The following is a 26,980-nucleotide window of genomic DNA, read 5'->3' on the forward strand; positions in this document are numbered from 1 at the left end:
ACAAAAGCCTTATTCTACGTCCCAATTCACAGCATTTTCCCTACGCAATTATCCACTTCATATTGATCAAATGGAATCACTCGGTATTTCACCAAACGTCATCCAGCAGTACGCCAGTATTATGGGCGAAACGCTCGCTATAATGCATTGGGTTGGCGAAATTGATGGAAATGATATCGAGTTTGTTCTCGCACCTCCTAATGAGGAAGATGATGCATCATCTCAAATACAGTCTTATACCTTTGGGGACCACTCAGTATGGGTTCTAGACTTTGATTTATGCAGGAGAATGGCTTTAGATTTTAAAGGAGTGGAGCAAGCAGTTGCAGCCTTTTGGGGCAATGATCCTTACTACCCTCGACCAGGAAAAGACCCTTTGGTCTGGACTGCGTTTCAAGGACACTATATTAAAACCAGTGATGCTTGTTTTGCGTTTTGCGAGCCGCAAGAAGCAGACCGACGACGCGTTTTGTCACGGCGCTTCATTGATTTAGTAGAACAGGAGGGGGAAATGAGGAAGGAAAAGGAGGGCAAGCGAGCGTGTATGAATTCAAATTTTTATTAATGGACACATGAGTTCAAGCTTTAACTTTTGATTACCAAATTTGACCTTACGAGTCGGAAATTTTTTGATGGGTAGTTCCTTAATGTAGGGGACCTGAGACGCGAAACTCGTCTCACTTCGCCCAAATCCACAATCACTTCAGGGGTGTCTACATATCCCATTTCTGACACCACGACCGTGTTCAACCTCCCGTCTTTTATTTTGAACACCTCCAAAACTTCCATTACCTGATCTTAGGTGAGCCTTCTCAATCCATCCCTGCTTGAAGCTGTGTTGAAACTGAGTACCTTTGATATAGAGCCCACATGTCTGCTCGTCGAGAAGCTCGGAAATCCGACAAGTCTGAGGACTCATGGACAGGCTCCCTAGCCATTGCCATGGAGAGAAGCCTCCAGCTGGAGGTGAAGCTGGAACAAGAAGCTAGAACCCCGCAAGAGGTTCTTCATCGACTGCTTACGACCAGATCCGCCATATCTACCGCTTCATCTTTTGCTAGAAGACAGCAAGCAGCTATTGGCACTAGGACCGAGTTCAGAGAGATTGGAGTGGGCTCCATAGGCAGAGTATTCGAGCAACCAGGAACCCCATGGGCGTTCAAAGTCCTCCTTCTTGACAACACCGCCAAATTGTGGAACAACTACATCATGCATCTCCGCATCCAGCAAAGCTTCGATACTCTGGGCGACGTCGCGGGCTTAGCTGAGGTGCCTCGGGTAGCATGGTTTGCGAACAAAAGCTCAGTCTTCTGGGAAGAGAACCTGGATCTATTTCCAGATAAATCCACATTCCCACGACGGGCAAGAGAGGTCATGTGCATGGAGCATATCTTCCCCTTACCTGAACAAATTAGGCATGCCATAATCGATGTGTTCTGCAACCCGGTCAACGTTTCTACAGCAAAGACCGAACCTGCAAATAAGGACTGCCTCGTCCGAATTCTCTTGGGACGGAAGCGCTTCGGATCGTCGCGGCCAGGAGGAAGCATGTTCTTCTCGCTCAGGAACTACAAGTTCCATCTTGACCAGCTCCAGGAGATCGACCTAGATGCCGAAGAGTACGCACTGAGCATGGCAGATACCCTTGCAGCCTTACACTGGCATACCAAGATTGATGCTCTAGATATTGAGTTCGTACTGGGAAGTACTCCTCTTGATCAACAATCTGTGCGCCGCATGCTACCTCTCAGAGATGCGGAACGCCTTGTGCCTGGTTCTAGCACCTATGAACGCATAACAAACACCGGTCCCACTTTCAAGAAACGGATTGTCAGCTTGTGGATCCTGGATTTCGACGCTTGTAGCCCTATTAATATGGATATTTCAGGAGTTCGTCAGGCTGTAGATGCCTTTCAGGAACTTTCTGGTTTCCCAATAGCTTGGACCCTCTGGTCTTTCTATCTTTCTCGACCTGTTCTGTGTTTGAGAGGGCCTAATTTTTTATTTTTTTTTTAATAAAAAAAAAGAATTTCACAACTAAATAAAATCCTTGATCATGTAGGCTGAAATGAGCATTTTGACCCCTCCGCTACCATGCATCTCATACCACGCCTAGCTGAGCATTTTTGGCTTCCAAAAACCTCTGCTGCATGTTAATCAAGGAATTAGATATCTACATCGGCCCTAGGAAACCAAACAATCGAGCATACAAATAATCGAGCATATTATAGTTATATGGACTGTTTTTGAGCTAGCTTTTCTGTCGGAGTTTCCGACGGGAAAGATTGTCATCTATACGTTGAGTCGTAAGCTCATAAATTGTTCCTAAAAAGGACAGATTCCACACCGGTATTACCATTTCATAACTCATTCGCTTTTTATTAAGCCCCTGAAGGTTTTACTTAGGCATCCGAAAGGTTCACAACAACCTTGGAAGCGAAGTCTCTTCTACTGGTGGGACCTCTCTTAGCGCTATGGAGTGATAAGTGGGTTTCCACTTAATACCAAGTTATACCCACATGGAATAGGTATAGTCTAGTTGTAATCGATTCTTCGCATGGCGCATGTAACTGCATCCATACCTTAACCTAGCTGCATAGTTCTACTTAAGTGGACCGAATTCTCTGAATTTGTCATGAAAAGCCTTGTTTGGGCTTTCAGATGGTTCATTCTAGTTCAAGCTAGACTCTAGAGAAGAACTAAACCCGGCTGGAGTCGTATACGGGAGATGACTGAGATTTATAGCGTTGTAATGCAAGATTATTCCCCCAAATGGAAAGGATGTAAATAAAAGCGAAAAGGATGAAACGAAAAAACACGCAAGACAACAGCCGACTCATTTTGAGCTAATTATTTCAATTAGGAGACAAAATCAGGGCGGTTTCTCTTTTAATCATTTATAGATTCTCAGGACCTTCGTACTGTGAACAGCGGAATTTTCTTTGTCTGCAAACCCAGGTCTTTCTCCTCCATAAGATGAGGCTCCAAACTTTGTTCTCCTTTCTAGGAGCAGCAGTCGCCTGCTTTGACTTGGCGACTGCTGCTCCAATGGACACCAACGAAAAAACTTGGAACAAAAGGAGCACGACATATACTCAACACTGCACTCCAGACAATCTGAACGGTATCAATGCTGCAGTCGTCGAGGCAAAAGCGATGGTAAGCTTTTGGTTCTTGGGGGCACATATGTAACATAAATACTGACTGTTTTTCAAGCTCAACGTTGTGATTCTTCGAACCACTGATTTCTATAACTGGTTAGAAAACCTAAATAACGGAGCTAATCTCGATATCCGCAACGAGGTAGCTTTACTTCGGTCCACTGCCAGGACCTTCGAGTCTATCTTTGGTTTTGTGTGGTTTAGTGCAGGTGATGCCAGGAACGCTCCTGGCCTTGCTCGAGTTAAGTTTATACTAGGTAGGCTCTTGATTCAAGGAACATTACCAGGGACTTCACGACCAGTGATTTTAACCTACGTTGTTAGATTTTGCTACCAAATTCTCAAACGGCTTGGACACTTTTTGGAACAATGGACAGTTTGAAGTCTACTGCAGTGATGATTGGCTTAAGACGGTGGCACCCGATGGAAGCGTCAGCAGTAAGGATACATATTTTCTTTTTGTCAGACTTCTGAGGTCGCCCGTTTTGCTAACGTTGTGATACGTTCCAGCCACGCCTTTTGTCTACTGGGATGGTCGAACAACCTCCACTAACCAGATGATCAAAGATTACAGGTCATCGGGGGGAGTTTGTAGAGATGTTCCCTCATATTATGGTTGGGTTGACCCTAGTGTGGTGAACAATGCTCAGAGCCCGACCGTGATCACAAGTGTTTGAACACTGTGCCAATCATGGGTGACCACTTGGAACAATAGATATCTACAGGGAGTGACCTTGTCGGACAAGGCCAACACACAGTATGCATCGGGCCAGGTAAATTTGGACGAGTTCCAAGGAAGTACCTACACTTCCGCTTTGCTCCATGAGCTTAGCCATGCTCGAATGATTATCGGCGAAAATGAAGAATACTTGGGTACGTATCATATATGCTGATTCTCCAAAATAAAAATGGAACGAATAGGACTGACATCGATCTTTCGTAGATGACAAGGCCTGCACTGTACCTGGAAAGACAGGATCAGCATATGGCTGGGACTGCATTTCTCATCTCGCACAAAGCAATGCAGACGAGGCTATCAAGAACGCTGGTACGATATACTTTATATGAACTTTACCTGTACCTCCTCCACTGAAAGTGGACGCTAACAAACATCTGACTCTATAGATTCATGGACCTATTATGTTACCGGTAAGCTGATTCTTCCATTTTCATAGCTTCTCCACTAACAAATAAAGCCCTCGCCTTTCAAAAAAACGACTGGTCCACCGGTGTCTCCAATATACTTTGAGTTGCCGCTCAAGATAGTCAGGGGCTACCACGATATCAACATGACATGGGATACATCTGGAAGGAGTAGCGTCCGTTAATTTCCACCGCAGATACAGTTTTGAGGCTAAGCTTATTGCTAGTTGAAGGTTAAGAACTTTTCGGTTACTCCAACGGATTGATTTGGATATCAGTGTACATTTCCTATAGTTTCAACATAAGATTTGCGACCGTTGGAAATTCACAACATCATTACAACTTCCTAAAGTATAGTTTTATCCTGAGTAACTATCACAAGTGTCTGGTTCAGCCCGAAGCTGAGATTCTCCATTGCCTTATCAGAAGAAAAATAGAGTCTTATCTCGAGCAGTGCCCCGTAGAGTTTTCGGCAAGGATATCCAGTATAATCAATTAATCTATTGTCTGTATAGGTAGTGCGCCACCAAAACCTGGCCCGGGCTGTGGTGGATATTTTTTAGAACGAGAATCGTTCTGTAGCAGCTCAATCACCTTGTCATCTCGCTCAAGGACAAGGAACAGGCTTTCGGAACTTTTGGAGTGGATCCGAAGCCAGTCAACGATATGCCCAAGACATTCATACTCATTTTGAGCACGCTCGGCAAATTCAGCGTACCACGTTGTTCTCGCTTGACCAGGTTGATACGTGCTCCAGGACCAGACTGATGTGAACTTGGCTAGTTGGTGACTTTTCTCGTTCCTTCTGTCTCCAGGGGTATAGAAAATACCATGGCTGTGTACCGGAGAGGCCCTAGCGTGGCTGATTGGAAGTCCGGGATCATTGTGAACATACGTTGTTCTGGTGGATATGGTCATTAGCGGTGGATCATTTTATGAGGCATGTAGAGAAAACAATCAAAAATGGCCATACTGCATAAGATTATGATAAGCCCATTCAAATGAGCGTATATCACTTTCGTGATCTGGGACATGGAAAGTCATAATCTCTAGGTCAGAGAAAGATCCCAGCTTCTGGGGTCCAGGAATCTGAGTGTATGTTAGGTTTTGAATCATGTCTTTGCATGCAATTTCGAACTCTCCAATAAGCTGGTGGAATTGCGCTTGAGTCTGGACAGGTGCAGATTTTATGTCGTCGAATTCTGTCAACCGTGAGTAAAATTTTCAAGCTTGAACACACGATACATACCGAGTAGTAAAAAGACTCTAGTAGAATCCTTATAATCAGTGCCCCAGTGGACCGGAGGACAGTCTCCTAGCTTCCACATGGCAGCTCGGAGGTCTGCGAATGCACTCATGAAGTAGTCACATTTTTGCCAAACACAGAATGAAATCATTTCCATTGTAGATCTCGGTGTATAATCAGGCAGTGTAGGCATATGATGCTGATTGATGGACCCCATGGAGAACCAATTACCAGCAGGACTAGGAACTTTACGTTTACCCCCGTCGGTTAGTGTCGCTTTCAACGCTGCCAAATGCACCTTGTCTTTACCCTGAAGACGATCCAAGTCCCCTAAATCGCATCGGCGAATTACTGGAACGTTAAAGAGTGGATGCTCCGAATTCGATTGCGTTGAGATGAGATCGGACACTTTTCCATGGGATGCAGAAACATCCAATCCCTTGTAGCGTATTCTTTCTGTGAAAGAAGAAGCCACGACATCTGCTTCTTTAGACAGAACTGTAACTTGGTCCGCAGTTTCCGATGAGATATTTAATTCAATGTCGGTGTTCCAGAAAACGAGGCCGGCAAAGTACTGGTTCTCAGCTTGGAAACCTTCCTCTATCTGACCTCCGGGACCGAAGCACGGATACGTAAATCGACAGTCATCCTGTATCCAGCCACCGCAGGCATATACCAAGCCATCGTTCACATGGGATTTGAATAAAATCTCCCATCGGTCTTTAAAATTGTCTTGGTGCTCACCAGAGGTATTTTGTGAGGTATATGACCGAGCTGGGAAGTCATAGGATACCAACTCTAGGCGGAAACAAGCTTCGGTGAGATGAGCGGGAAGAGCAAGCATCACGCAGCGGTTATAAACTTGTTCTAGGTAGCCCAGTAGCATGCTGAAGCCCATAGAACATTGGAACCGCCTCCAGGAGAAACCACTATCCCACTGGATCAAGATGATGATTGTATTTTGATCCACCGGCGCCCAGTAGAGTCCTTGGAAGCCTGAGATTGTCGATATAAACTCCACAGAGACTCGCCACAGAACAGAGACAGGCTGTGATGGGTCATCTAGGTTGACTGCCGATCCGAACTTAAACTGGAGAATACTGAGCACCGGGGTGGCCGGCAGCTGTTCCCCATTTTGCGAGTCAAATGCAATATGATGCAGGGAGGGTTTCCATTTCGAAACATTCATATTGGTTGATTGAGAGCGATAATTTCTGGACAAAGACGGAGTGGGACAATAATAAGAGTGTACATATAAATCGTAGTAGGCTAGTATGGTGAATCCTACACAATATATGTACTGCGTTCCAAGGTTGTACTGTAGTAAGGCGCCCCTCGAACCAAAAAATTCTGCAAAGTGGACCGTCAAGGTGAACCGGTTTTTGTGAACTTATCGTCAAAACAAAAAGTTTCGACCTCCCACTCTCCCACACCGCCTATATTATGCCTGCTTCACAGGATAATTAACTATCTTTTTAGTAACCTGATCATCCCCTCACTGACGTTGACTTAACACCGGTCACTCCTGAGCCTGATCCTGAGCACCCGATACCATCACCCCGAACGCCATGAAACCCCTGGAAACCCCTGATTGTGTGTCTGAGCTAATGTAGCCTGAAGAAACCCCCCCGGGGACACAGACCTGCCCGATGGTGCACCCTGTACCTGCGGGTGGAGATCGCTTACAGTAGTGGCGGGGCCATCACTGACGCTAGAACTGGCTTGTCACAGGCTAAATGTGATACGTACTAATTACACTGCATTCTGTACGTGCGGGTTGGCCTGCCCGGTGTCGCTGCAGCGCCAAGAGAATGTACTGATCGCACTCGGAGAAATCTTGGTGCGACTGGTCTTCCCTGACTTCCGTAGTGCTGGACAAGTCCAAATTTGCAGCTCTTTTGAAGATTTTGCTGGTCAAGTTTCAAAATCCAACCCCTGCTAATCTAGTCCCATTCGCTCGCCGTTTGCCAGAGACCGGCATCCATAAGCACTAGATGCCGCTCAAGTACCCGCTCAAGTACCCGCTCAAGTACCTGTTTTAAATTGCCTTCGAGCGGACGGGATTCTCTAATCTTCTCTTTCACCTAACCTAGGCCCTTATATTCTATTAACTTCTATTTATCGGGTGACGTTGTCACTCAAATTAATTATCTGTGCCGGTCTCTTCGCCATTCCAATCGGTGGCAGTCTAGAAGCATGGTTCGGGATTGATGCGTACAGATCAAAGAATGGATAGGCTCCTCTATTCAGCGGAAAACTGAGAGTAATTGAAGCGGAAGATCGACCGGCTCCGGCGGCAGTGGCATCACCAATAATGGTGTGAATAACACTATATACTACCAGCTAGCCTACAGCATTACACCACTTCCGGAAAGAGATTAGTTCATACGTAAGTCGATTGACAATTGCAATGTTCGCGGAAATTGAAAATTGGCTGACTTGGGAATTTAGTAAACCATAATCTGACCGCCAATTTCGTCAACACCAAAGTCGCAGTCGAAAAATTCTTCGATAGTGACTGACAGCAACCTAGAATAGTACTAAAGCTAAGCACGAGGTAAAAGTTTAGTTTGCATAAATTAGCGACGCTACCCTGCCGAATAATGGCAAGTCTTCGGCCTCAAGGACACTGAATGACACAACGTTCATCCTGTGGTCTGGTGTAACTAGCGCTAATTAGAACGTCCTGACCTGGGTGGCGTCTGGGGTGACAAATATATCCACCGGCGATATCTACCCTCGTATCGCTAATCTATACAGACTCAGCGAAGATGACTACCCATTTAGCAAAGACTAGATAGGTATCTTTAGCTTTGGCTCTGAGGAATTCTTATCAGACAACAATGTCAAATTTTGGGCGCCAACCTTGTCAAAAGACATCCAGAAACGAGTGTGTGTGTCCAAAAATACAGTTCGTTATCCTGTTTTACAGACCTACAAGCAGTTGCTTGGGCCAGAGCATCCCGACCCTCTGAGCATCATGGCGAATCTTGCATCGACATACCTGAATCAAGGAGATGAAAGGAAGCTGAACAGCTCGAGTTACAGGTGATGGAGATCCGCAAGCAGCTAACGACACCCCATCCATAGGTGCCCTTCTACCTAGGAATTAACTCAGAATACCCCTCTATAAACCCCGCTTAGGAGAGGTATCGTGAGTTAGAATATAATACCTGGCGATATCCTGTCCACACCCTTTCGCTTAGGTATACATACAGGATGCCCCTATATAAAATGTTTACATATCCTCCTGTCTGTTTCTGATTCCTTAAGTATCGGTCTTGTTTTAAAATGACTATACTGTTCCGCCTTACCTGATCAATAAGACCTCTACCCTGCAAGTAGATGGGTACCTTAACAGTATACCTTTTTGACCCCTAGGAGCATATGATATCGCTCCTGCGGGAGCATATATTGCTTCCCACCCTCCTTATCATCCATTATCGCCCTTGTTTTCATTGTCGCCCAGTACATTAGTCACCATTTCTTCTATATATCGACTTAGTAACTAGATCGAGCAGGAGTCCCCCTCCATCTCGAAGACACTCTTACTAGAGGTATCATGATCAACAATGTTTTGAAATGGTAGTCTCGTTACCACTCAGCAGCCCTACATTAGGCTGTTATGAAGGATTACTTTCTTTGCCCTGTGTGCGGAGGCAACCTCATGATCAGAAGAATAATTACATGATATATAGTATTCATCCCCTATTGAAGACTAGTCACCCGACTTCCATTCATCCTGAATCTGTCAAGATTCAGTTTCTTGGATGAACGGATACTAGGCTGAGTCAATTGCATTTCTCTATCCTTTCGCTATCGAATTTTTACCTAATCGAGAGGCCTTCCACCCTGCCAAGTATTTACTTGATACATCAGTAGCCGCAATATAGCCAAAAACTACTAAAGTTTATTCTCGGTGGCGTCGTTAGCCAAGCGTATCAATTGTAACTATCCGGCCAAGGTGAACTCATCAATACAATCCACAAAGGCAACAGGGGTGACAGATTTACTAACGCATTAGGTGGTGATTCAGTTCTTAGCCTAAAGATGGCACGTTACTGCTTCTTCCTTTCCCCTGGTCAATATATTTACGGTCTATGGCTCTCCTACCGTTAGAATTACTTTCCTTGTTGTTTGTCACCGCAGAAGCTGACATAAAGCAAGAGCAGTTTCAGCATGCGGCTTATGGTTCATCTTTTCATCGACACGTTCATAACAACAGCCCGGGTGGTCTAGTGGTATGATTCGCGCTTAGGGTTAAACCCAAGCATTTCTGCGCGAGGTCCCGCGTTCGATCCGCGGCTCGGGCCGTTTCGTTTTGTATCTTTTTGATCCTAACTCTGTTCATCTGTTTTTCACGAGGAATTGTGATTATTCCTTTTGGTAATTCCAATACGATAGCTGCCTATTTTTTATTGTTAGTATGATTCGCGCTTAGGGCTACACCTAAGCATTACTACGGGAGGCCCCGCCTTGATCCTGGCTCGCGCCTAAACCTTGCTCGGACCTTTCTTATTTACCAATATGTTTTTTCTTGGCAAATCAAAATCATTTCGCTTAGCAGGACCATGCTATAACAAGCGCCCGGGTGGTCTAGTGGTATGATTCGCGCTTAGGGTTAAACCCAAGCATTTCTGCGCGAGGTCCCGCGTTCGATCCGCGGCTCGGGCCGTTTGGTTTTTTGTCATTTAATCTTACATTGCATTTGTTGTGTCTTCTATCCCAAGGCTACTTACATAGATAGAGTCCCCGATTTAGAGCCAAAAAAAGAGTTGTTTATCTAGACTTTCCTTGGTGGTAGTTTCGATCTTGTCGAGCACGCTGAGAATTAGTGGCGATGTAATACCAGCTCTATGGGCGGGTGTAATACTACTGGACTGAGGTTTATATATAACAGCCATTCATTAGTACTCCGTAGCAAAGGCTCTGTGGGCTTCCAGCATGTTGGGAGATAGAGCCATGGCGGATCTAGTGTCTATGTTTTGACATATTGGACCCGCATAAGGAACCAGGTGATCGATCATACTATTTGAAAACCACATGAATCTCGTCAGAACTGATGGATGATGGATGTACAACAGATTTGCTACTATAACCTCTACCTTTTCGGAGATCATGATCGAGGTCTCAAAACAAGAGGGAAACATAAAAAGAAAAAGAATTAACGGCCCGAGCCGCGGATCGAACGCGGGACCTCGCGCAGAAATGCTTGGGTTTAACCCTAAGCGCGAATCATACCACTAGACCACCCGGGCTGTTATGACTTCATTCCGAAGGTTCATGCATCTTGGTTCCAGTCAATACAATTATGGACCAAGTCATCCTCTCCACGGGAATGTGCTTATCTAAGCAATACACAAGTGTTTAATTTAAACGCGGGCTATTTTGTTCAAATCAATATTAGAACATTATAATGTTTCGGATTCTGCCTCGTGCTTCAAAGACTAGCAATATGTACATCAATTCATTGACTGCACCATTAGTAGTGCATGGCGTCCAGCCCGTTGGCAGAATCTGGGAATTAAGATCCAGTTGAGCCTCAAGTGGGGCTCATGGGTCTTCAAAAACTCCAAATGAATATTGTTACTGATGGGCCGCTAGGACAGGGGACCAGGGTTGAACAGGACAACCCAGGTAAGACAACAAATATTTAGATCTTGCCGCTGGTGCGGTGGCTCATCGCCACTGCTTGTGGTGGCTGAACGTGCCCGGGAGCTGTGACCACGGGAGAATGGGGCGAAAATACCTGCACTTGACCATCGTGTGGCCGAATAGCGGCTACCTTCTGTCCGCAGTTTGTACAGAAGTGGTGGCTGTCATGGCACATTTCCATGCAGTACGGGAGGAAAGCACAGATAATGCCACCGAAGAGACAACAGCAGACCGCTGCCATTCTGTGGGGTATCAGTATCAATACGGGAAATCGCAGGGGACAAATATCTGGGTCTTAATCTTACCCTGTGGCACCCATGCTTTCCTTGTTGACTCTGGTATCGCCCTCGCGGTTACAGAAGGGACAGTTGACCAAGCGTGGCTCTTCGCCAAGTTGATTTACATTGACAGCTTTCTGGACGACCAGACCTTGTCCGGGTGGAGCAGGTTGAGCCTGTATGGCAGATTCCCAGGCTGTCTTTTCAATTGGGGCAGAACTTGTGGTAATGGAAGCGACCGCTGGTGCTGGTGCTGGTGCTGGCATCACTTCTTTATCCTGTCTGTGGAAATCAGTCAGCAAATATCATCCTTGTTACGTCGGGGAACACACTCTTCGTATCGCGGAGGTTGGGATTCGGCGGTTATTGCTGGTCCCTCCTTGTCTGCTGGTGGGGATGTGATGGCGGTCGCGGTGGTCGCAGGGGCGTCCGGCATTGGTGTCGCACTGGTGGCACAGGGAGCTGGTTCGGTGGTACTAGTCAGTGGGTTTGCCACTGGATTTAAGTCTTTGTTGTGTTCCATGATAGATGTGTCGCATCGATAGGCACGGAAAATGAGTTGAGTACCAGTGGGCGAGGAGGATGTTCTCTAAATGTATTGCGACCAAACGTATTCTTCGGCCCCTAGCCGAACCTCAATGCTGAAAATGGCCCTAGCGATCCAGTCAAACACGAGCGAGCGGCCCCTATTCATTTAGACGGTCTGCCTAGTGAGCCTCGGGCTAAAACGAAACCCTACTCTGTACAGGGAATAGGAAATTCTAACACGACTGCTGAGGATTAGGGAGGGGGCTGGTCCGAAAATTTCACGAGCCGGCTGATCGATGTTGGACTTAGCGCGCAAGAATCCAGAGTGCAATCCACTCGTCGAGGCAGCCTTGTTCCTCGAGGCGGCGACTCGCCCTATGACACGAAACTGTGCGAACACGTAGGCTTGGTTGCCGCCCGAAAATATCTAGGGGCCAGTTTTCTTGGCCTTACTGTTCTCGCTCAATAGCTCTTCTTCGAGGTGACAACCTAGGCCAAATCAGGGCCAGTAATTTCATTGCCCTATTTTGGTAATCTAATATCTACGGCTACATCGCTCGGAGACCTACGAGAGGCATCTGAGGGCGTGGACTTCACGATAATCCAGCACGCCATGGCAGCCCATGTCCGTTGTTGGATGAATCCCACAATGCAAATTCCCGTGGAAATCGCTACCTAAATATGTATATATATGCGGATATGCGGAGCCACCATGTTTGAGTGAATTAACCGCGGCCCGTTTGCCAATACTCAAAATGGTACACATAATACTACCAAATTAATCCTATGAGATAAAAAAGGTGCAGTAAAAACAGTAGGAGCAAGCAGAACATGTTTCGTGCTAATTTAGCTTTGATTCTCCCCCATTCCAAAAAAGTGAAAAAAAGATAGCAAACCCTGGTTTCGATCCAGGTACCTTCGGGTTATGAGCCCGACGCGCTTCCTATGCGCCAGCTTGCTTGATGTTGAGAGATAGTCCAAAACTTTGGCAATATAACCTATTAGGTAGTAATAATCATGCATTTCCACGGTCAATCAGGTCATGACAATTCTATATTTTAATTGAGTTTTTCGTCCCGACGCCCGACTGTTGGACCTGAGACCCACAATTACTACAGGTATTACCGACTGGCTGTACAGGAGCCGGTACCGCAAGCTCAGGTAACAATCGTCATGATCCTTGGTTCATCGACCAAATTTCAGTCGAAGATTCACTCAAAAATGAAAGCGCTTAAAAGTCAAATGCCTATAGAACACTGCTTTCTTGAATAGGCCTGGAAGGGCAAAAAACTCGACACGGCAGGAAAATAGCTGATCAAGTGTACAAATGTACCCTTAATGGTTGAAATTCCAACATATATTTCCCCCATAATATGATAGTCACAAGGCACCGAAAAATCGGACTCGAGCAGGTTCCACGGATACCCCAATGAGTGGTGCACTCTGATGCCATAGGAAGACGTGGAGTTAGCTACAATCCGATGAGTTTTCAGGAGAGTCAAGCGATTTGCTTAAAATTTTATTTCATGGCGTTACCTGAAACCAAAAATATCAGAACTGCTAATGAAAGCAGATAATCTATATACAACATGCAGCTGAAAGTCAAAAAATAGAAACCAAGATAAAATGAATCAAGAAATATAAGCAACAAAGAAACATAAATCAAAATATGTACGGCGAAGACACGCTGAAGTTCAGGTCATTATGTCGTGAAGGGCCGCGTGCCCAGTCTAGCTGTACGTCTTTGCATAACACCTCCCCCCTGTTGAAGAGGAAGAACCCCGCCAGAAATCATCTATTGAAACCAAGTCACTTTTGGATTGGCATACCACCATTTTATCGATTCGAGTGTTAGGCAAGTTCGTTTTTTCTTTTCAGGCGTTCTGTGCGCTCGAGTCGCCATCCAGCGCCCCATCGCATCTCGATCATTAGCAAAGGAGCCATGGAAAGTATGATACCAGCGAGCAGTAGGAAGGTCCATTTAGCTGTAAGGGTGTCGATCATGGGCTGGGCGGCAGCGACACCGGCCGCACCGATCAAGCATCGCATCAGGTTGTTGACCGCAGTCGCACTAGCACTAGCTCCTGGGTAGAGATCAATGACAAGGGCGCTGTTGATAGTGAAGATGGCGGTGGCACAGTAAGCGATGATGTATTGAAGAATGACTGGAACAGCAATATGTGTCCGAAGAGAGACTCCGTACACAGCGGTGCACGCGATAAAGAGAGCTGTGATCCACCAAGTGTTGCGCATGCGTGCGTATTCAATGGGGAAATCAGGATGGGTCTTGGTTGTGATGCGGGTTTCGAGAGGGAAGTTGTGTTTTATGCAGTATTCGTGCTCGGTTCTCTTGTGATTGAAGTCCATCAGGTAGCCGATAGTGTATGATCCAGACATGCAGCCAAAGCCTAGGAAACTGTTAGATTTATTTTCAATTGATATAAACATAATATACTCACCATTACCCAAGAAGGTCAGACCAACCTCCAAAGTATTTAGACCATAGGTGGACTCGAAAAGGTCTGATGTCGACGAGGTAACCATTGACCAGACTGTGTACACCATCGCACCGAAGAGCAACGTGATAAAGACATCCTTCTCTCCCAAAAAGCCAAGGGGAGCAAACACCGTTTTGATGGTAATTCTCTTTTTTTCTGTAGATGGTACGGCGTCCTCCTTGGCATGCTCCTGACCAGTGATACAATAGATCCAAGGTTTGTAGACACCGCGGAGAGGGACTGTGCCATTTCCGGCCACGGAACGGAGGGTCTCGGGGAGGAAGAAGAGAATGGAGAGTAGACTGAGTCCCGATAGAATGGTAAGGAACCAAAAGATGGATCTAAAACCCAAGTACTCAGACAGAATGCCGCCGAATACGGGACCAATACCCTGACCAAGCATACGAACTTGAGAGAGATTAGAATTGTGCATCCACGTCTAGTTGATATTCGACAGCGACTTACCTCCACCAAAGATTCCGACCAGACTTCCTCTCTCGGCTGATGTAGTAATATCTCCAATTACACCAGCGCCTGCATTGGTTAGCCATGATACCCAATTAGAGGGGACGAGGGGAGGTACCAATTGAGATAGTGGCAGCACTGCCGGCGGCTTGCAAGGCACGAAAGGCCATAAGCTCTCCATAGTTGGTTGAAACCCCGAGCGCGATATTCGAAATAATGTAGACAGCGAAAGTTCCGACGAAGATCACACGCCGGCCGACGACATCGGAGAAGGAGCCCCAGAAGCTAGGTGCGATTCCTTGAACAATCATATAAACGGTGACCGTCAAAGTAGTCAAAAACATGGAGACATTTAATTGCTAACCAATGAAGTTATGATTCGGTCCGAATAACATCATTTTCTGGATAATGGAAAAACCAACCTTTGATATAAGCCCAAGGGCAGGAAAGTAGATATTGGATGATAGGGGGGAGAAGATGGCAGCGAGAGAAACAATGCAGACCATCTGCAGTTTGCGAGATCGAGAGAAGACATGGTATGGTGGCGACGAAGAAATTTGGCACTCGAGTTTGATAGAATCTGAAGATGATGTCGCAAGCTGCCTCTCATCCTGAGACGAAAGAATAGGGCTGGAGTTGACAGAGCTTTCTGTGACACAAGGCTCTTTACAAATGCCTGAAAACTTGGTGGAGGGCATCATGAAGAAGTAGAGAAGTAATAGATAACTCAAGCCTTGGGGAGCATGACTCAGAAGAATGACAGTCAGTATCGACAGGAAAAAAAAGGAAGGGTTGCCTTGTTAGCGCCAAGATTACTTCCAGGTCCCAAGGTTGGAATGTCATCGCCTTTTTGTACTCCGACGTCAGCCCGAGATGCCCGGTAGAACGTCTGCAAATGTCAGCCGGGCCCACGTATCTGAGGAGAGTCAAGACCATGTGCTCCACTGTGGGTTCTGCCCCAGGAGACCATCTCCTCCAACCCCTTGGTAGTGTGGCAAGGAGTGTACAGAAAGGGTAAGCCGGAAGCCAGTTAGCGTATGACAGATAGCTGCTGATCAATAGGTCGGATTCTAAACTCAGATGCGTGTGGGTTTCCAAGGTGTTATCTAGAGGATTCTCAAGTATTGGTTGCTAGTTTCTACACCTCTAAGCCTCAATAGCTCACGTCCGCACCATCTCCTTTCACTTTATATGAATAGATATCTTACCTGATGGGCCTGTCAAGCACGGCCCCCCGAAACTCTCCCCGGCCTCGACTTGTTAAGCTTCGCGGCTGAAATGCCATTGCCGGTTGGGAATTCTTTCCAAGGTCAACCCACGCGTGTCCTACGTATCGACTACGAAGAGATCTGCATAGCACGTTCGATAAAACATTTACGAATGAGGGTTATTCTCTGACAATGAATATTTTCACCTCGACCCCTTCTAGGCTCTATTTGCCCCGATATTGTGCAGGACTTGCACCTTCCTGATAAGACCGGGCGAGAGGTGGAAAGCCAATAACGATAGCATATCATATCCTTGGCAAAACCAGATTTCCTGCACGTGGTGGAAGAGCCAGTATCGGACAGGACTTGCATTCCGTCAAGCAAATGCCAAGAATCTTCCCCCGACTAGGGCCATGTTTCAGGGGGAAGGAAGAGAAGTATTTGATTCATACGTCAGCGGATTACGTATGTAGAATATCTCCTATACCCCTATAATGGTTTAATTGGTTGTTTTTGTACGTATAGAAGATAAATTTCCGCCCTTGCTGCTTGGGCACTGATAGCGGTCGAGTCGGGGCCATGAAAGGGGCTGAGGTACCCAGGGTCCAGGGACTAGTCCAATGATGATGCATCCACAGCCAGATAAGCGTGCGAGGCCGTATCCGCCCGCTAACGCGGACGATGCATCTGCATTTCATTAAATCCAGACATCATGGGTGGAGCACGAGGGGTCCGGAATGCACCTTTCGACCTCCCCAGGACTAGGTTCGCGCTAAGGGGGTATGATCGACAGTAGAACGGCCTCTAGGTCGCATGGTGCCAATCGTCACCCGTCGATCAGCCCCACCAGATTCATCTTTCCTCCACCCCTTGGTGCGGTGCCCGACAGGGAAGTTGCTGTCCAAAGGGGTCTCGACTGTGGTAGTGTGTTCGCTACTGAATGGTGCCTAAAGTCTATCAACCTGTCCCTCCGGGCCATTGACCCATCAGGCGCTCTGAAAGGATACACAAAATTGCCCGGATGCCACAGCGGAGCAGCCAAGAGCTGGTCTTGCCTTCCGATCGTATACCGAGGAACGTCGGCCGAAATGATTTGTTCATGCCACGCATTTCGTCGGAGTGTTTTCACCTCGGGCATAACCTTGTTTGTATAAGGCTGTTAGGACCCTTCTCTCGGCTTCTAGTTCGTCTATGGAGTCTTTCAGACTCCTAACTTTTCAGTCCGAACCAATAGGTTACCAATACTTTCACCCAGGCTTTTCACGTGCCCAAGTCTTGGTTCTCGAACCGTCCGTCGAGAGGATCCCGACTCGGGTAGCCGATTGCAACCCCCTCATGCATTATCAATGATGCCACCGGCACACTATTGGTCTATCAATATCCTTAGCTTGAATGGTACCCGATATATCCAACCAGGATCCCTGTCAGGCCTGGTTTTTCGGACGTACGGCTTGCAGGATGGTTACACCATGAAAATGGAGAGAAGAGAGCGCTTGGATTTCCGTTTAGCCGGCAGATTGACAAGAAAATGAAAACGAACGCGGTAAATACTGACTTCTGAGATGCTCGAAAAGCCGACAGCCCCGTGCTGTTTTTTCCCCAAAAGATTCCACCTGTTGCTCCGGTCTCCGTGATCTACGGTCGCGAGCTTGATCATACAAATGGCCAGCCAACCACATACTGACACTTCACCCATGTTGTCTATACGGAGCCTACCCAGCTACTTCTGATCGTGCAGGAAGTTTTGCACATCCTGTTTCATTTCTTGCAGTAGTGTAGTCGTGTGGAACTTGCCTTTTCTGTCTGGAATATCTCCTTCTATTCTTATTGATCAGCGACAACGAAAGCTCTCCTTGGATCCTGGTGTTAATCGATGCCGGATGTGTGCACCGGAACATGTCGAATTTGAAAGCCAAACTCATTTTATACTGCTGTGAGACGACAGTAAATGCATGACCGCACCCCCTTCTACATACTAGATCCATAGCACACCCGCTCAAAAACTCCCTTGGTAGGCCCCACTTTCTTCCCGAGGGCATATTGGTTACTTGGAAGCAATCAAGACTCATTATAGAGAACTATGTACTTAAAGAGGGAGCACGCGTTGACACGTTACCACACACCTCTGCAAAAGCTGGCAAACAGTTCAGAGTCTAGAGTCAGAAGGCTTCTTCATCCTTCAATTAATATTGACCTATCTCCTCACAGAATGATTCTGCCTAGAACCTACGGAATGTATGGCCGAGGCCTTCAATAAAACGCTTTGACCATGTTCATCTGCGGATCTAGCACAGCCCCCTTGGTCCGAAACCCACTACGATGGTCGACTTCTGACATACACTAGTCAGCCCCTTAGGCACTTGCAGGGTCCTTCTCTTGCGCTTAGGAGTAAAATAAATGTTCAGAGCTCAGGGGAAGAGACCAGGATGCGGGTGATTGCACCCGTCATCCCCAGCATCCCTCACCACATGGAGGACTTCCTCAGTCCAGTACCACTCCATACTTTTCTCAATTCCATGACGCCTAGCAAAATCGCAATTTGGGCAAAGCGTAATGAGCAATGCTCATCACGTCATTACTCATTACTTGGTTGAAATCAGACCCGAAATTTAGGGCTATCAGAAGCTCTCTCGGCAATTCAAGAGCGGATTTATCCGCCCAAAAGTGGACCTCATATCCTCATGACCGGTTCCGCCTATGAAACATAGAAGAGGGAGGGTCTTTGGCCAGCACCCTACAAGGCTCGTGGAACGACCCTGATCGCCCTTTCGATGAAGCTCACGAGTAGACCGGGGGTGATTGTGTGATTCCATGAATGTTTTCCTACGGGACAGCGCGGAGTCCCTTAGAGGTGCCATTGCACGAAGAAAATTTGTCTGTTTGCCTGATAGAATTCCTAATAATCCCCTGATTGTCTTCCGCCGTGGAAACCCGAGGGTAAAATGTACGATTGTGTCACTGTCGATAAGCAATTTCCAATGAGATGGTCCAAAACTTCCGAGATCGTCAACGTCTTGAATACACAGGAATAACCGTGGCCTACCGGCCCACGTGAAGTCGGGGTGGGTCGGTAGGCCACGGATAAAAGGCAATAAAAAGAATAAAAAGCAATAAAGAACATACAACAGTCAGGATTCGCATGTGGTCACCCACCATACTACTAACTGACCGGCGTGTGGCTTAAGTACGGCTGAGCGGACGGGAAGCCCTGTTTTCCACACCCTATGGTCGTATGTACTAGGTACAAACCTAGGAAGTTTTATGATTATTGCAAAGAGATAGAGTATAGGGTTGCAGGGATTCATACCTGGATCTTAGCTATAGTCTTATTATAAGTAGGTATTCTTAGCCTTAGCGCTGATATATATACAATAATAATAAAAACGAGAGATACAGTCCGGATAAATAACAATAATATTCATAGTCAGCGTCAGTGAATAAGACTTACCCAGAGGATTAAAATGCAAAAACCAAAAAATACATACAACAGCCAGGATTCGCATGTGGTCACCCACCATACTACTAACTGGCCGGCGTGTGGCTTAAGTACGGCTGAGCGGACGGGAAGCCCTGTTCTCCACACCCTATGGTCGTATGTGCTGATATAAATCAGCATATATGGAAATGGATATGGCCCAAGAACTATATAGTAAAACTTGAACGGTTGACATGGGATAGACGACGGCCTTATGCATGGGGTGAGAAGGTGGGTAAAAATCGCCCTTGACTGTGTGAGTACGATTCTTGCATGGCCAGGCTGCCAAGCCCTCGCGCTCAACCTTCCGCACGACGATCGCATCGGGTCCAAGGCGCGACGGAAGGAAGCGGAGCTGATGTCTGCTCCTTGGTGTCTGCTCATTCGTTTGCGAATTTCAGCCAGCTAATTAACTTACCTCTCCAAGGTGATTTTTATCTAGATAGCTGCCCCTAATGCAGAACTGAGCAGCACGCTAATGCGCGACGAAACCTGCAATTTTGACGCCAAGGTCGTGGCCGAGATGATGCATCAGCGAGCAATTTACGAATACCTTCGATTGAAGAAAAGGTGAGCTCGGTATTTTCCGGTAGCCAAGTGTTCCGAAGAAATCCCCGAAGCTACTGTAGCATTGTCCATACACACAAAAATGATCAGGAGGCAACCGAGCGAGAAACAAACCGGATTGGGATGACGAAACCGGATTTCTTCGGTGGGCCATTTAGAAACGGTAAAGATTTTTATGTCAGGCTTACCCTATCATTATCCCTCATTGATGCATATGGTTCCCTTCTTGGGTCGCTACTTGCCGTGTCAACATACAGAAGGTTCTCATTTTTGATCTGTCCATGAGAAGGTACGGGCTTGGGAGATACATACAGTACCTGTCTATATTTCGATATGGAAGATACAAGATTGGCCAAGGCTCAGCAATTTGACTTTGAAAAACTTAGTCCCTGAACATAATTTACTATCAACAAGCCTTTTTTAGGGACCGCCACCAACACGGGTAATACCGTCATACATCAAACTCAACCTCTCCTGAATGTATACGGCGTATTCCACTTCCATTCGCGTTGTACAGTACTGGCCACAAAGGACAAATCCACACCGGTTGAAGGATGTGAATATATGGAAATACACCGTGATTTTCGATCCTAAACCTATGAAGGCCCGACTGTTCTGTGACGGGACGTGGTTGACAAAAACAGCTCTCATACATAGCCCACAAATCGCACTAGCGTGCCGTTTCCAACAAAACGTGCTATTCGAAATACTAGAACTATGAAGGCGTCGGCTAGAAGAAACAAAAAGACTCCTGGTACAGCCAAGCCGCCCGCACTGGTGGTCGCATCGAATGCGCGGGCCAAGACGTGCTTGCCCATCTTCCGATTATTCTTTATAGGCCACAGCGCTGACTATCCCTATAACAGGTGGTTGTGATCCCAAGGCCGGAGTTTTCCATCGAGAAATGAATGAACATATCGCTCAAGCCTTTGAAAACGTTGATCTGAACCTGAAGAACGGGGGCGGCGACGGCTGGGAGCAGGTGCGCGCTGGGCGGACTTGTACCACGGTCAATCAACAATGAGGCCTTCAACGCAATGATGCGAAACTTCAAGAAGTGGATGCAGGGGCATCCTAGGACTTGTGTTTGGTGATGAGGCTAGTGAGGATAATAGGTGGATGGAAATCGAGGTGGTGGCTCATGATCTTGGAGTAGCGGTCGGGTAGGGTATCAAGTCGCAAGTTTTTGAGTTCACAATGATAGTATCTGCCAAGACGACAATTTCTTGGTCGTGGATACCTTGGTTTGAGTGAAAGGTGGATGGGGAGTCAGGCACTTATTGGCGCGAGACAATGATCTCAATGGCGGGCTCGGGTCGTATCCCCCCCACGCCCACCACGGCCACCACGACCACCGCGCCCACCGCGGCCACCACGCCCACCACGTCCACCGCGGCCACCGCGGCTACCGCGGCCCCTAGAGCTTTGCATGGATTGCAGATCTTCTTTGCTCAGATTCAATGTACCTCCAGAGAACTTGCCAATGGAAGATCCTCCAACACCACGCTCCCTTCGTTTATTGTCCGATTTAGCGACCTTGACTGGCTTCTCAAGGATAATGCCATTCTCTTTGGCCTCCCGACGTCGTTTCTCATCTCTCGAGGCAGCTTTGGCTTTGATGCCTTGTCGGAAGGCGTCGGGCATATTCTTCTGTTTGTAGAGAGATTCCTTGGCTCCGAGGGATTGCATGCGTAGATCCAAAGCCTTCAATCGGTTCTTGCCGGTCGGTGCGAGCTCTGAGGCCGAGTCGAGGAGGTGCGACTCTCGAAGCAGTCGCTGCAGGTCAAGGTCGTTCTTCAGATTTACGGCGTCATGGGTATCGTCGTCCGAGTCATCCTTCTTCTTCGACTTTGTGGTTGCCTTCGTCTTCTCATTTGCAGAGGGTGGAGGTTTGGCGCTCTGTTGCGTCCGTTATCAGCTTAAGGTCTGAGTAGAATGGATATATAGATACCTACCATGAAAGCCTTGCGTGCTTTCTTGTCCATCAAGTCGTTCGCTCCAAGACTGACATCCTCGTGTTCAACAACTTCCACCACGTTATCTTCGTCACTTTCTCCAGAGAGTCCTTCCTCATCAGATCCCAGCTGCTCTGAGTTGTCGTCATCATTATCTCCGGTCTCCTCATCTCTAGAGTCCGTTTCCTCTAAAGCACGCTGAGATACTCCGTTTTCGATAGGTTCGAATTGCGCTTCGAAATATTTGCGAAAAATCTCCTGCGCGTTGTCGGCTGGTGGGGGGCTTGCGTCTTTCATTTTGGTAGAGCGAGGGACAACAGAGGTCTCTCTCTTCCTTTTGCCGACCATGATGTATGTGAATTGAGAGATTTAAACCGCTTGAATGGTGGTGTCAAAACGCCGACGCTCCCCAAAGTTTTTTTTTTGGACCAAGCTCCACATCACGTGCGATAAAGATAAGCCCCTCGATATCGGAGCCACAGCGGAGGAACTTTGGCGGGCCTCAGTCTTGCAACTGGAAACTTGCAACTCGCAGGGAAAATGACCAAGTTTCGACCCTGCATTGACCTCCACTCGGGGCAGGTCAAGCAGATTGTGGGTGGCACTCTCAGCAATGTTGCCGAAGACCTGAAGACCAACTACGTCTCCAAACTCCCCGCTAGCTACTTTGCCGATCTGTACCGGAAGCACAACCTCCGCGGTGGACATGTGGTGAAACTTGGACCGGGAAATGATGAGGCAGCACAGGATGCAGTTCGGACATGGCCCAATGGGTTGCAAGTGGCTGGAGGAATTACCGACAAGAATGCGCAATACTGGATTAATCAGGGCGCCGAGAAGGTGAGCCTCTCCCCCCGTATCGCATTGCGCCCGATGGTTTCATTTCCTGCGTTAGCCTTGCTGTTGGCTAGGATGCCTACGGATTTGTTTTTGGGAATTCTTTTGGAATTGTGCCTTAGATGCTGTTCGTCATGATTTCCAGTGATGACGCTAATCAATTCCAATGGAATGTGGGACAATAGGTGATCATTACTTCATTCCTCTTCCCCTCGGGCAAGTTCTCGATGGAGCGACTCGAGTCAGTGCTTGCCGCTCTTGGCGGTGATAAGTCGAAGCTGGTCTTGGATTTGAGCTGCCGGAGAAAGGATAATACTTGGTTCGTGGCGATGGACCGCTGGCAGACCATCACAGAGATGGAAATCAACCAGGGTATGACAACCAGTACAGGCCATAGTGGACTCTTGACGGACCCCAACTAACACTGAATAGAATCAATTGCACTATTGGAACCCTACTGTTCTGAATTCTTGATCCATGCTGCCGATGTAGAGGGTCTGCAGCAGGGCGTCGACGAGGAGTTGGTATCCAAACTGGCCGCCTGGTGTACCATTCCCATCACCTATGCCGGGGGTGCCCGCAGCCTACAGGACCTGGAGAAGGTCCATATTAGTAGCAAGGGCAAAGTGGACTTGACTATTGGCAGCGCCCTGGATATCTTTGGCGGCTCCGGAGTGACGTTTGACGAGTGTGTTGAGTGGAATAAGACCCATTGACAATAGGACTAAACCAAAATAGACCTCCCCACCAAGGGGATTATGAATACCAAAAGACCCAATACGTGCGTCATTTACGACGTGAATTAAATGAACATTTATTGCTCGAGGAGTGTGTTCGGCAGTAAATAAAATAGCTCCAGGCCCAGCCGAGTCGAGGCTGCTTTGCGCCTGTCCGAAAGCGGATTAGGCCACGGCCAAGCTCCGCCCGCCAACCTCCGTACCTTCACTCACGTACTCCTCCATCACCGTTACTGATCGCCCTGGACCTTCCTTTGCGACCCAGTACTTCTCAATCAGGCTTGCACGACCCATCTATTCGGCGCTAGCCCTTAACGTCTTCTTTTGAATAACCTCTCCTGTGCCGACGTCAAGATGAAGCCCGTCGTGTCGGCGTTAAACGCCTGGTCCTGGTAGGCCCCCCCCATTCCAGAGAGGGCTTTGGCCATGAGCCCTCCCAGCATCTAACAATCTCTTCTGCTGTTAGTGTTGTTATCTCACTTTTCGCCATCGTCATCCTCTCTGTCCTCGGTTCCCTATACGGCGTATGTTCTCTATAGCCCCGTCCATGCTCGGCGTGTTCCGCGCCCAGTCATCTACAACCACTCGGATTCGTCGGGATAGTATACTGATATTTCTGCCTTCAATATAGAGTAATAATCACTCTTTTACCGGCTCGGAAGGTGAGCCCGAAGATGGTCCTGCAGTTGCTGCCTCCATTTATGTCGCTGTAATTGTCTATGCTGTACGTCACCCAGAGTTTGAATTTGCAACTACCTCGATACCACAAGAGACAATATTTGCTAACATGCTCATCCACAAACAACAGGGCTTCTTCGTTTTTTGTGGCTTCCAGGCCTACCTCCACATGCGAGACAGCAGGGGCGGTGCCATATCACTTCGCTAAAACCAAGGGGAAAAAAACCAACTTCTACAATAACACAATCTACCATTCGGTGTCTGAGCGGTCCTTCTGTCGATTTGCAATCATTGGGTTTTGATATATTTCGGTCTGTCTTGAGGGAACATGGTGGCAAGGTCCGAGAGGGCGGGGAAGATCTGAAACGGACCAGCGGTTTCGATAATTAGGAGCTATCGACTGCTCGGTGCCCTCCGCTCATGAGGGTATATGAGCGTGTCGACATGCAATGACAAGTCTACAGTCGGCCTCTTTCCAAGGCGGGCATTTGCTGGGCAGGTTTCCCGGCCTTTCCCTTGATCGAGTACACTTACACAGACAGCCTTTCTCCGCGATATGTACATAGTCGCTCGGATTTCTTGCCAGTTCTTTTCCTTTTTATCCTAACAGGAATATTTCACTACATGTCCCAATCAAGTATAAATATTTCATCATTGTTCATCATTATATCACAAGAAACCACTTTTGGAGCGTGCTCCCCGAACGCCTGGTATATGCAGAATCAACTGATGCTCACTACCCGTCACTAAGTATTTCGGATCATTCATCATCCTCGTATGGTTCCAGCATCTTAGACATGTAAGGTCCGTCCAAGGTGTAGCCTAGACGTGCGTAGTAGCTACGCACACCAACACCCGAAATGACACTGATCTTACGGCTTCCGTGCTCCTCACGGGCGATACGCTCGGCCTCTTCCATCAGCAAAGTTCCGAAACCTCGGTGCTGGAACTTGCGCGCGTCGCGCCCGTGAAGAGGCACAGCAGAGCCATAGACGTGCAGCTCGCGGACGATACTAGTCTGCTGACCAATGAACTCGGGGCGGAAAGTGTGAGTGTCGCTGCACTTGCGCAGACGAAGCAAGCCGATGAGAATATCCTGCTTAGGATCCTCGTAGGACAAGAATGTCTCCCAGCCGCCGTTGGCAGTGTAGTCGCGACGGATGAGCTCAACCTGCGACGGGCGGATCTTGTTCTTGACCTCGTTGATGCCCACTTCACGGGTACGAACATCACGGCAGGTTGTTCCAAAGTCCTTCATTCGGGCCAGAGCCAGTTCGCGCAAGTTGCCGTTCTCGACACCGGAAGTGACCAGGGGCATCGGAATATCACGCTGAACACGGTAAATACGAGTCCATGGGGGAATCAACGCAAGGATGCGAGCCACCAGATCAATCAGGGCGTTGGGAGTATAGTTCTTGTACCGCCCCGTTCGCCACAGCTCGTAGAGACCGGTACCGCGGATGACAAGAGTAGGGTAGATCTTGAGGCCGTCTGTGCGGAAATCAGGGTTCTCGAAATATTCCTGGAACTGGAACAGGTCGCGCTCCATTCCGACATTTGGCAAATCGGGCATCATGTGGCTGACCACCTTGAATCCAGCATCCTTGGCGAGCTTGAAGGTTTCAGCCACTGCCGCGACGGTGTGGCCACGGTTTGTATCGCGCGCAACATCCTCGTACAGGCTCTGGACACCAATCTCCAGTCGGGTGCAACCATAACGTAGCATACTGCTCAGATGAGTATCCAGACAGTAATCTGGACGGGTCTCAATCGTAATACCGACACACTTGATGTTACTCATTTCTCCAGCTTGCACGGCCTCGTCCACGTTGTCTGTCTGGTATCCACTGAGAGCATTGTGAAGCTGAGATATGAAAGTATCCCGATAATCCTCCGGCAATGACATGAATGTTCCACCCATGATGATGTACTCCACCTTATCCACACTGTGGCCCAGACTTCTGATCTGGTCCACACGTCCTCTCGCCTGCTCAAACGGATCGTAGCGAGCACGGATCGCGCGCATCGAGGTCGGCTCGTATCCGGTATATGATTGCGTAGAGTACTCGAAGTCAGAGTCGGGGCCCCCGGGGCAATAGACACAGATGTTGCCGGTATATGCGATATGGGGGCATCGGTGAGGCTTGCACATGACGGCTACAACAGCGATACCAGAGGAAGTTCCTGTGCGACAGATTAGCTGAGGGTCCAGCCGGTTCCGGAGCAGGTGGACTTACGGATCGGCTTCGCAATAAGCTTTGGCAAGATGTATTTCTTATAGTGTTCTGGCACGGCCGCAATGATCGCCGTCAGTGGTGGCTGGGTGGCCAGGGAGTGTTTCTTTGCGATTGTGCCCCGCAGCTTGTTGAGGTTGATATCTTTCCGTGGCTGCGAGAGATCTTTTTGGGACTCATACTCCTGAATGAGTGTGTTCGCAATGTCAGAGCATGCTCGCATGAACCGCTCGTTCTCCGGGATCAGCTTGTTATTCTTTTTAGCTGTCTTCTTGGAGACAGGCGCCGTCACGGTCATGGTGGCCATGGTGCAAC

At 47.8% G+C, this 26,980-nt stretch overlaps 11 protein-coding genes across 11 annotated transcripts, besides 2 other annotated features; 6 read left to right on the forward strand and 5 right to left on the reverse strand.

The window, feature by feature from the left end:
* Window positions 1–70: 70 nt before the first annotated feature.
* N7482_002456 (uncharacterized protein) lies at window positions 71–494 on the forward strand (the record flags this gene model as incomplete). The annotated part of the gene is made up of 2 exons (XM_056684581.1): window positions 71–256; window positions 309–494. The coding sequence occupies 2 exons, from the start codon at window positions 71–73 to the stop codon at window positions 492–494; spliced, it is 372 nt and encodes a 123-aa protein (XP_056548187.1).
* A 376-nt stretch (window positions 495–870) lies between these two features.
* Window positions 871–1,987, forward strand: N7482_002457 (uncharacterized protein; the record flags this gene model as incomplete). Its single annotated transcript, XM_056684582.1, has 2 exons — window positions 871–1,890; window positions 1,940–1,987. 2 exons carry the CDS (start codon window positions 871–873, stop codon window positions 1,985–1,987), a joined length of 1,068 nt encoding a protein of 355 aa, XP_056548188.1.
* A 989-nt stretch (window positions 1,988–2,976) lies between these two features.
* N7482_002458 (uncharacterized protein) lies at window positions 2,977–4,410 on the forward strand (the record flags this gene model as incomplete). Its single annotated transcript, XM_056684583.1, has 8 exons — window positions 2,977–3,159; window positions 3,217–3,418; window positions 3,486–3,599; window positions 3,672–3,748; window positions 3,887–4,034; window positions 4,105–4,209; window positions 4,287–4,310; window positions 4,358–4,410. 8 exons carry the CDS (start codon window positions 2,977–2,979, stop codon window positions 4,408–4,410), a joined length of 906 nt encoding a protein of 301 aa, XP_056548189.1.
* Window positions 4,411–4,799: 389 nt separating this feature from the next.
* On the reverse strand, window positions 4,800–6,739 carry N7482_002459 (uncharacterized protein; the record flags this gene model as incomplete). The annotated part of the gene is made up of 3 exons (XM_056684584.1): window positions 4,800–5,205; window positions 5,278–5,506; window positions 5,554–6,739. The coding sequence occupies 3 exons, from the start codon at window positions 6,737–6,739 to the stop codon at window positions 4,800–4,802; spliced, it is 1,821 nt and encodes a 606-aa protein (XP_056548190.1).
* A 4,464-nt stretch (window positions 6,740–11,203) lies between these two features.
* On the reverse strand, window positions 11,204–11,919 carry N7482_002460 (LITAF-like zinc ribbon domain-containing protein; the record flags this gene model as incomplete). The annotated part of the gene is made up of 3 exons (XM_056684585.1): window positions 11,204–11,447; window positions 11,511–11,765; window positions 11,816–11,919. The coding sequence occupies 3 exons, from the start codon at window positions 11,917–11,919 to the stop codon at window positions 11,204–11,206; spliced, it is 603 nt and encodes a 200-aa protein (XP_056548191.1).
* A 1,943-nt stretch (window positions 11,920–13,862) lies between these two features.
* On the reverse strand, window positions 13,863–15,672 carry N7482_002461 (uncharacterized protein; the record flags this gene model as incomplete). The annotated part of the gene is made up of 5 exons (XM_056684586.1): window positions 13,863–14,419; window positions 14,471–14,917; window positions 14,975–15,043; window positions 15,093–15,333; window positions 15,397–15,672. The coding sequence occupies 5 exons, from the start codon at window positions 15,670–15,672 to the stop codon at window positions 13,863–13,865; spliced, it is 1,590 nt and encodes a 529-aa protein (XP_056548192.1).
* Window positions 15,673–19,310: 3,638 nt separating this feature from the next.
* Window positions 19,311–19,431: a sequence feature (Protein overlapping with rRNA (N7482_002462, KAJ5176585.1) was converted to a misc_feature.).
* A 236-nt stretch (window positions 19,432–19,667) lies between these two features.
* Window positions 19,668–19,798: a sequence feature (Protein overlapping with rRNA (N7482_002462, KAJ5176585.1) was converted to a misc_feature.).
* Window positions 19,799–20,941: 1,143 nt separating this feature from the next.
* Window positions 20,942–21,248, forward strand: N7482_002463 (L-PSP endoribonuclease family protein; the record flags this gene model as incomplete). Its single annotated transcript, XM_056684588.1, has 2 exons — window positions 20,942–20,978; window positions 21,091–21,248. 2 exons carry the CDS (start codon window positions 20,942–20,944, stop codon window positions 21,246–21,248), a joined length of 195 nt encoding a protein of 64 aa, XP_056548194.1.
* A 275-nt stretch (window positions 21,249–21,523) lies between these two features.
* N7482_002464 (uncharacterized protein) lies at window positions 21,524–22,527 on the reverse strand (the record flags this gene model as incomplete). Its single annotated transcript, XM_056684589.1, has 2 exons — window positions 21,524–22,123; window positions 22,180–22,527. 2 exons carry the CDS (start codon window positions 22,525–22,527, stop codon window positions 21,524–21,526), a joined length of 948 nt encoding a protein of 315 aa, XP_056548195.1.
* A 192-nt stretch (window positions 22,528–22,719) lies between these two features.
* Window positions 22,720–23,732, forward strand: N7482_002465 (1-(5-phosphoribosyl)-5- ((5-phosphoribosylamino)methylideneamino)imidazole-4-carboxamide isomerase HIS6; the record flags this gene model as incomplete). Its single annotated transcript, XM_056684590.1, has 3 exons — window positions 22,720–23,019; window positions 23,202–23,388; window positions 23,449–23,732. The coding sequence occupies 3 exons, from the start codon at window positions 22,720–22,722 to the stop codon at window positions 23,730–23,732; spliced, it is 771 nt and encodes a 256-aa protein (XP_056548196.1).
* A 375-nt stretch (window positions 23,733–24,107) lies between these two features.
* On the forward strand, window positions 24,108–24,639 carry N7482_002466 (uncharacterized protein; the record flags this gene model as incomplete). Its single annotated transcript, XM_056684591.1, has 3 exons — window positions 24,108–24,145; window positions 24,220–24,277; window positions 24,385–24,639. 3 exons carry the CDS (start codon window positions 24,108–24,110, stop codon window positions 24,637–24,639), a joined length of 351 nt encoding a protein of 116 aa, XP_056548197.1.
* A 552-nt stretch (window positions 24,640–25,191) lies between these two features.
* N7482_002467 (Elongator subunit ELP3) lies at window positions 25,192–26,972 on the reverse strand (the record flags this gene model as incomplete). The annotated part of the gene is made up of 2 exons (XM_056684592.1): window positions 25,192–26,615; window positions 26,669–26,972. The coding sequence occupies 2 exons, from the start codon at window positions 26,970–26,972 to the stop codon at window positions 25,192–25,194; spliced, it is 1,728 nt and encodes a 575-aa protein (XP_056548198.1).
* Between the last annotated feature and the right edge of the window lie 8 nt (window positions 26,973–26,980).

This window comes from Penicillium canariense (assembly GCF_028826845.1).
Source record: "Penicillium canariense strain IBT 26290 chromosome Unknown utg000001l_segment0_segment0, whole genome shotgun sequence".
In the NCBI taxonomy this organism is placed as follows: domain Eukaryota; kingdom Fungi; phylum Ascomycota; class Eurotiomycetes; order Eurotiales; family Aspergillaceae; genus Penicillium; species Penicillium canariense.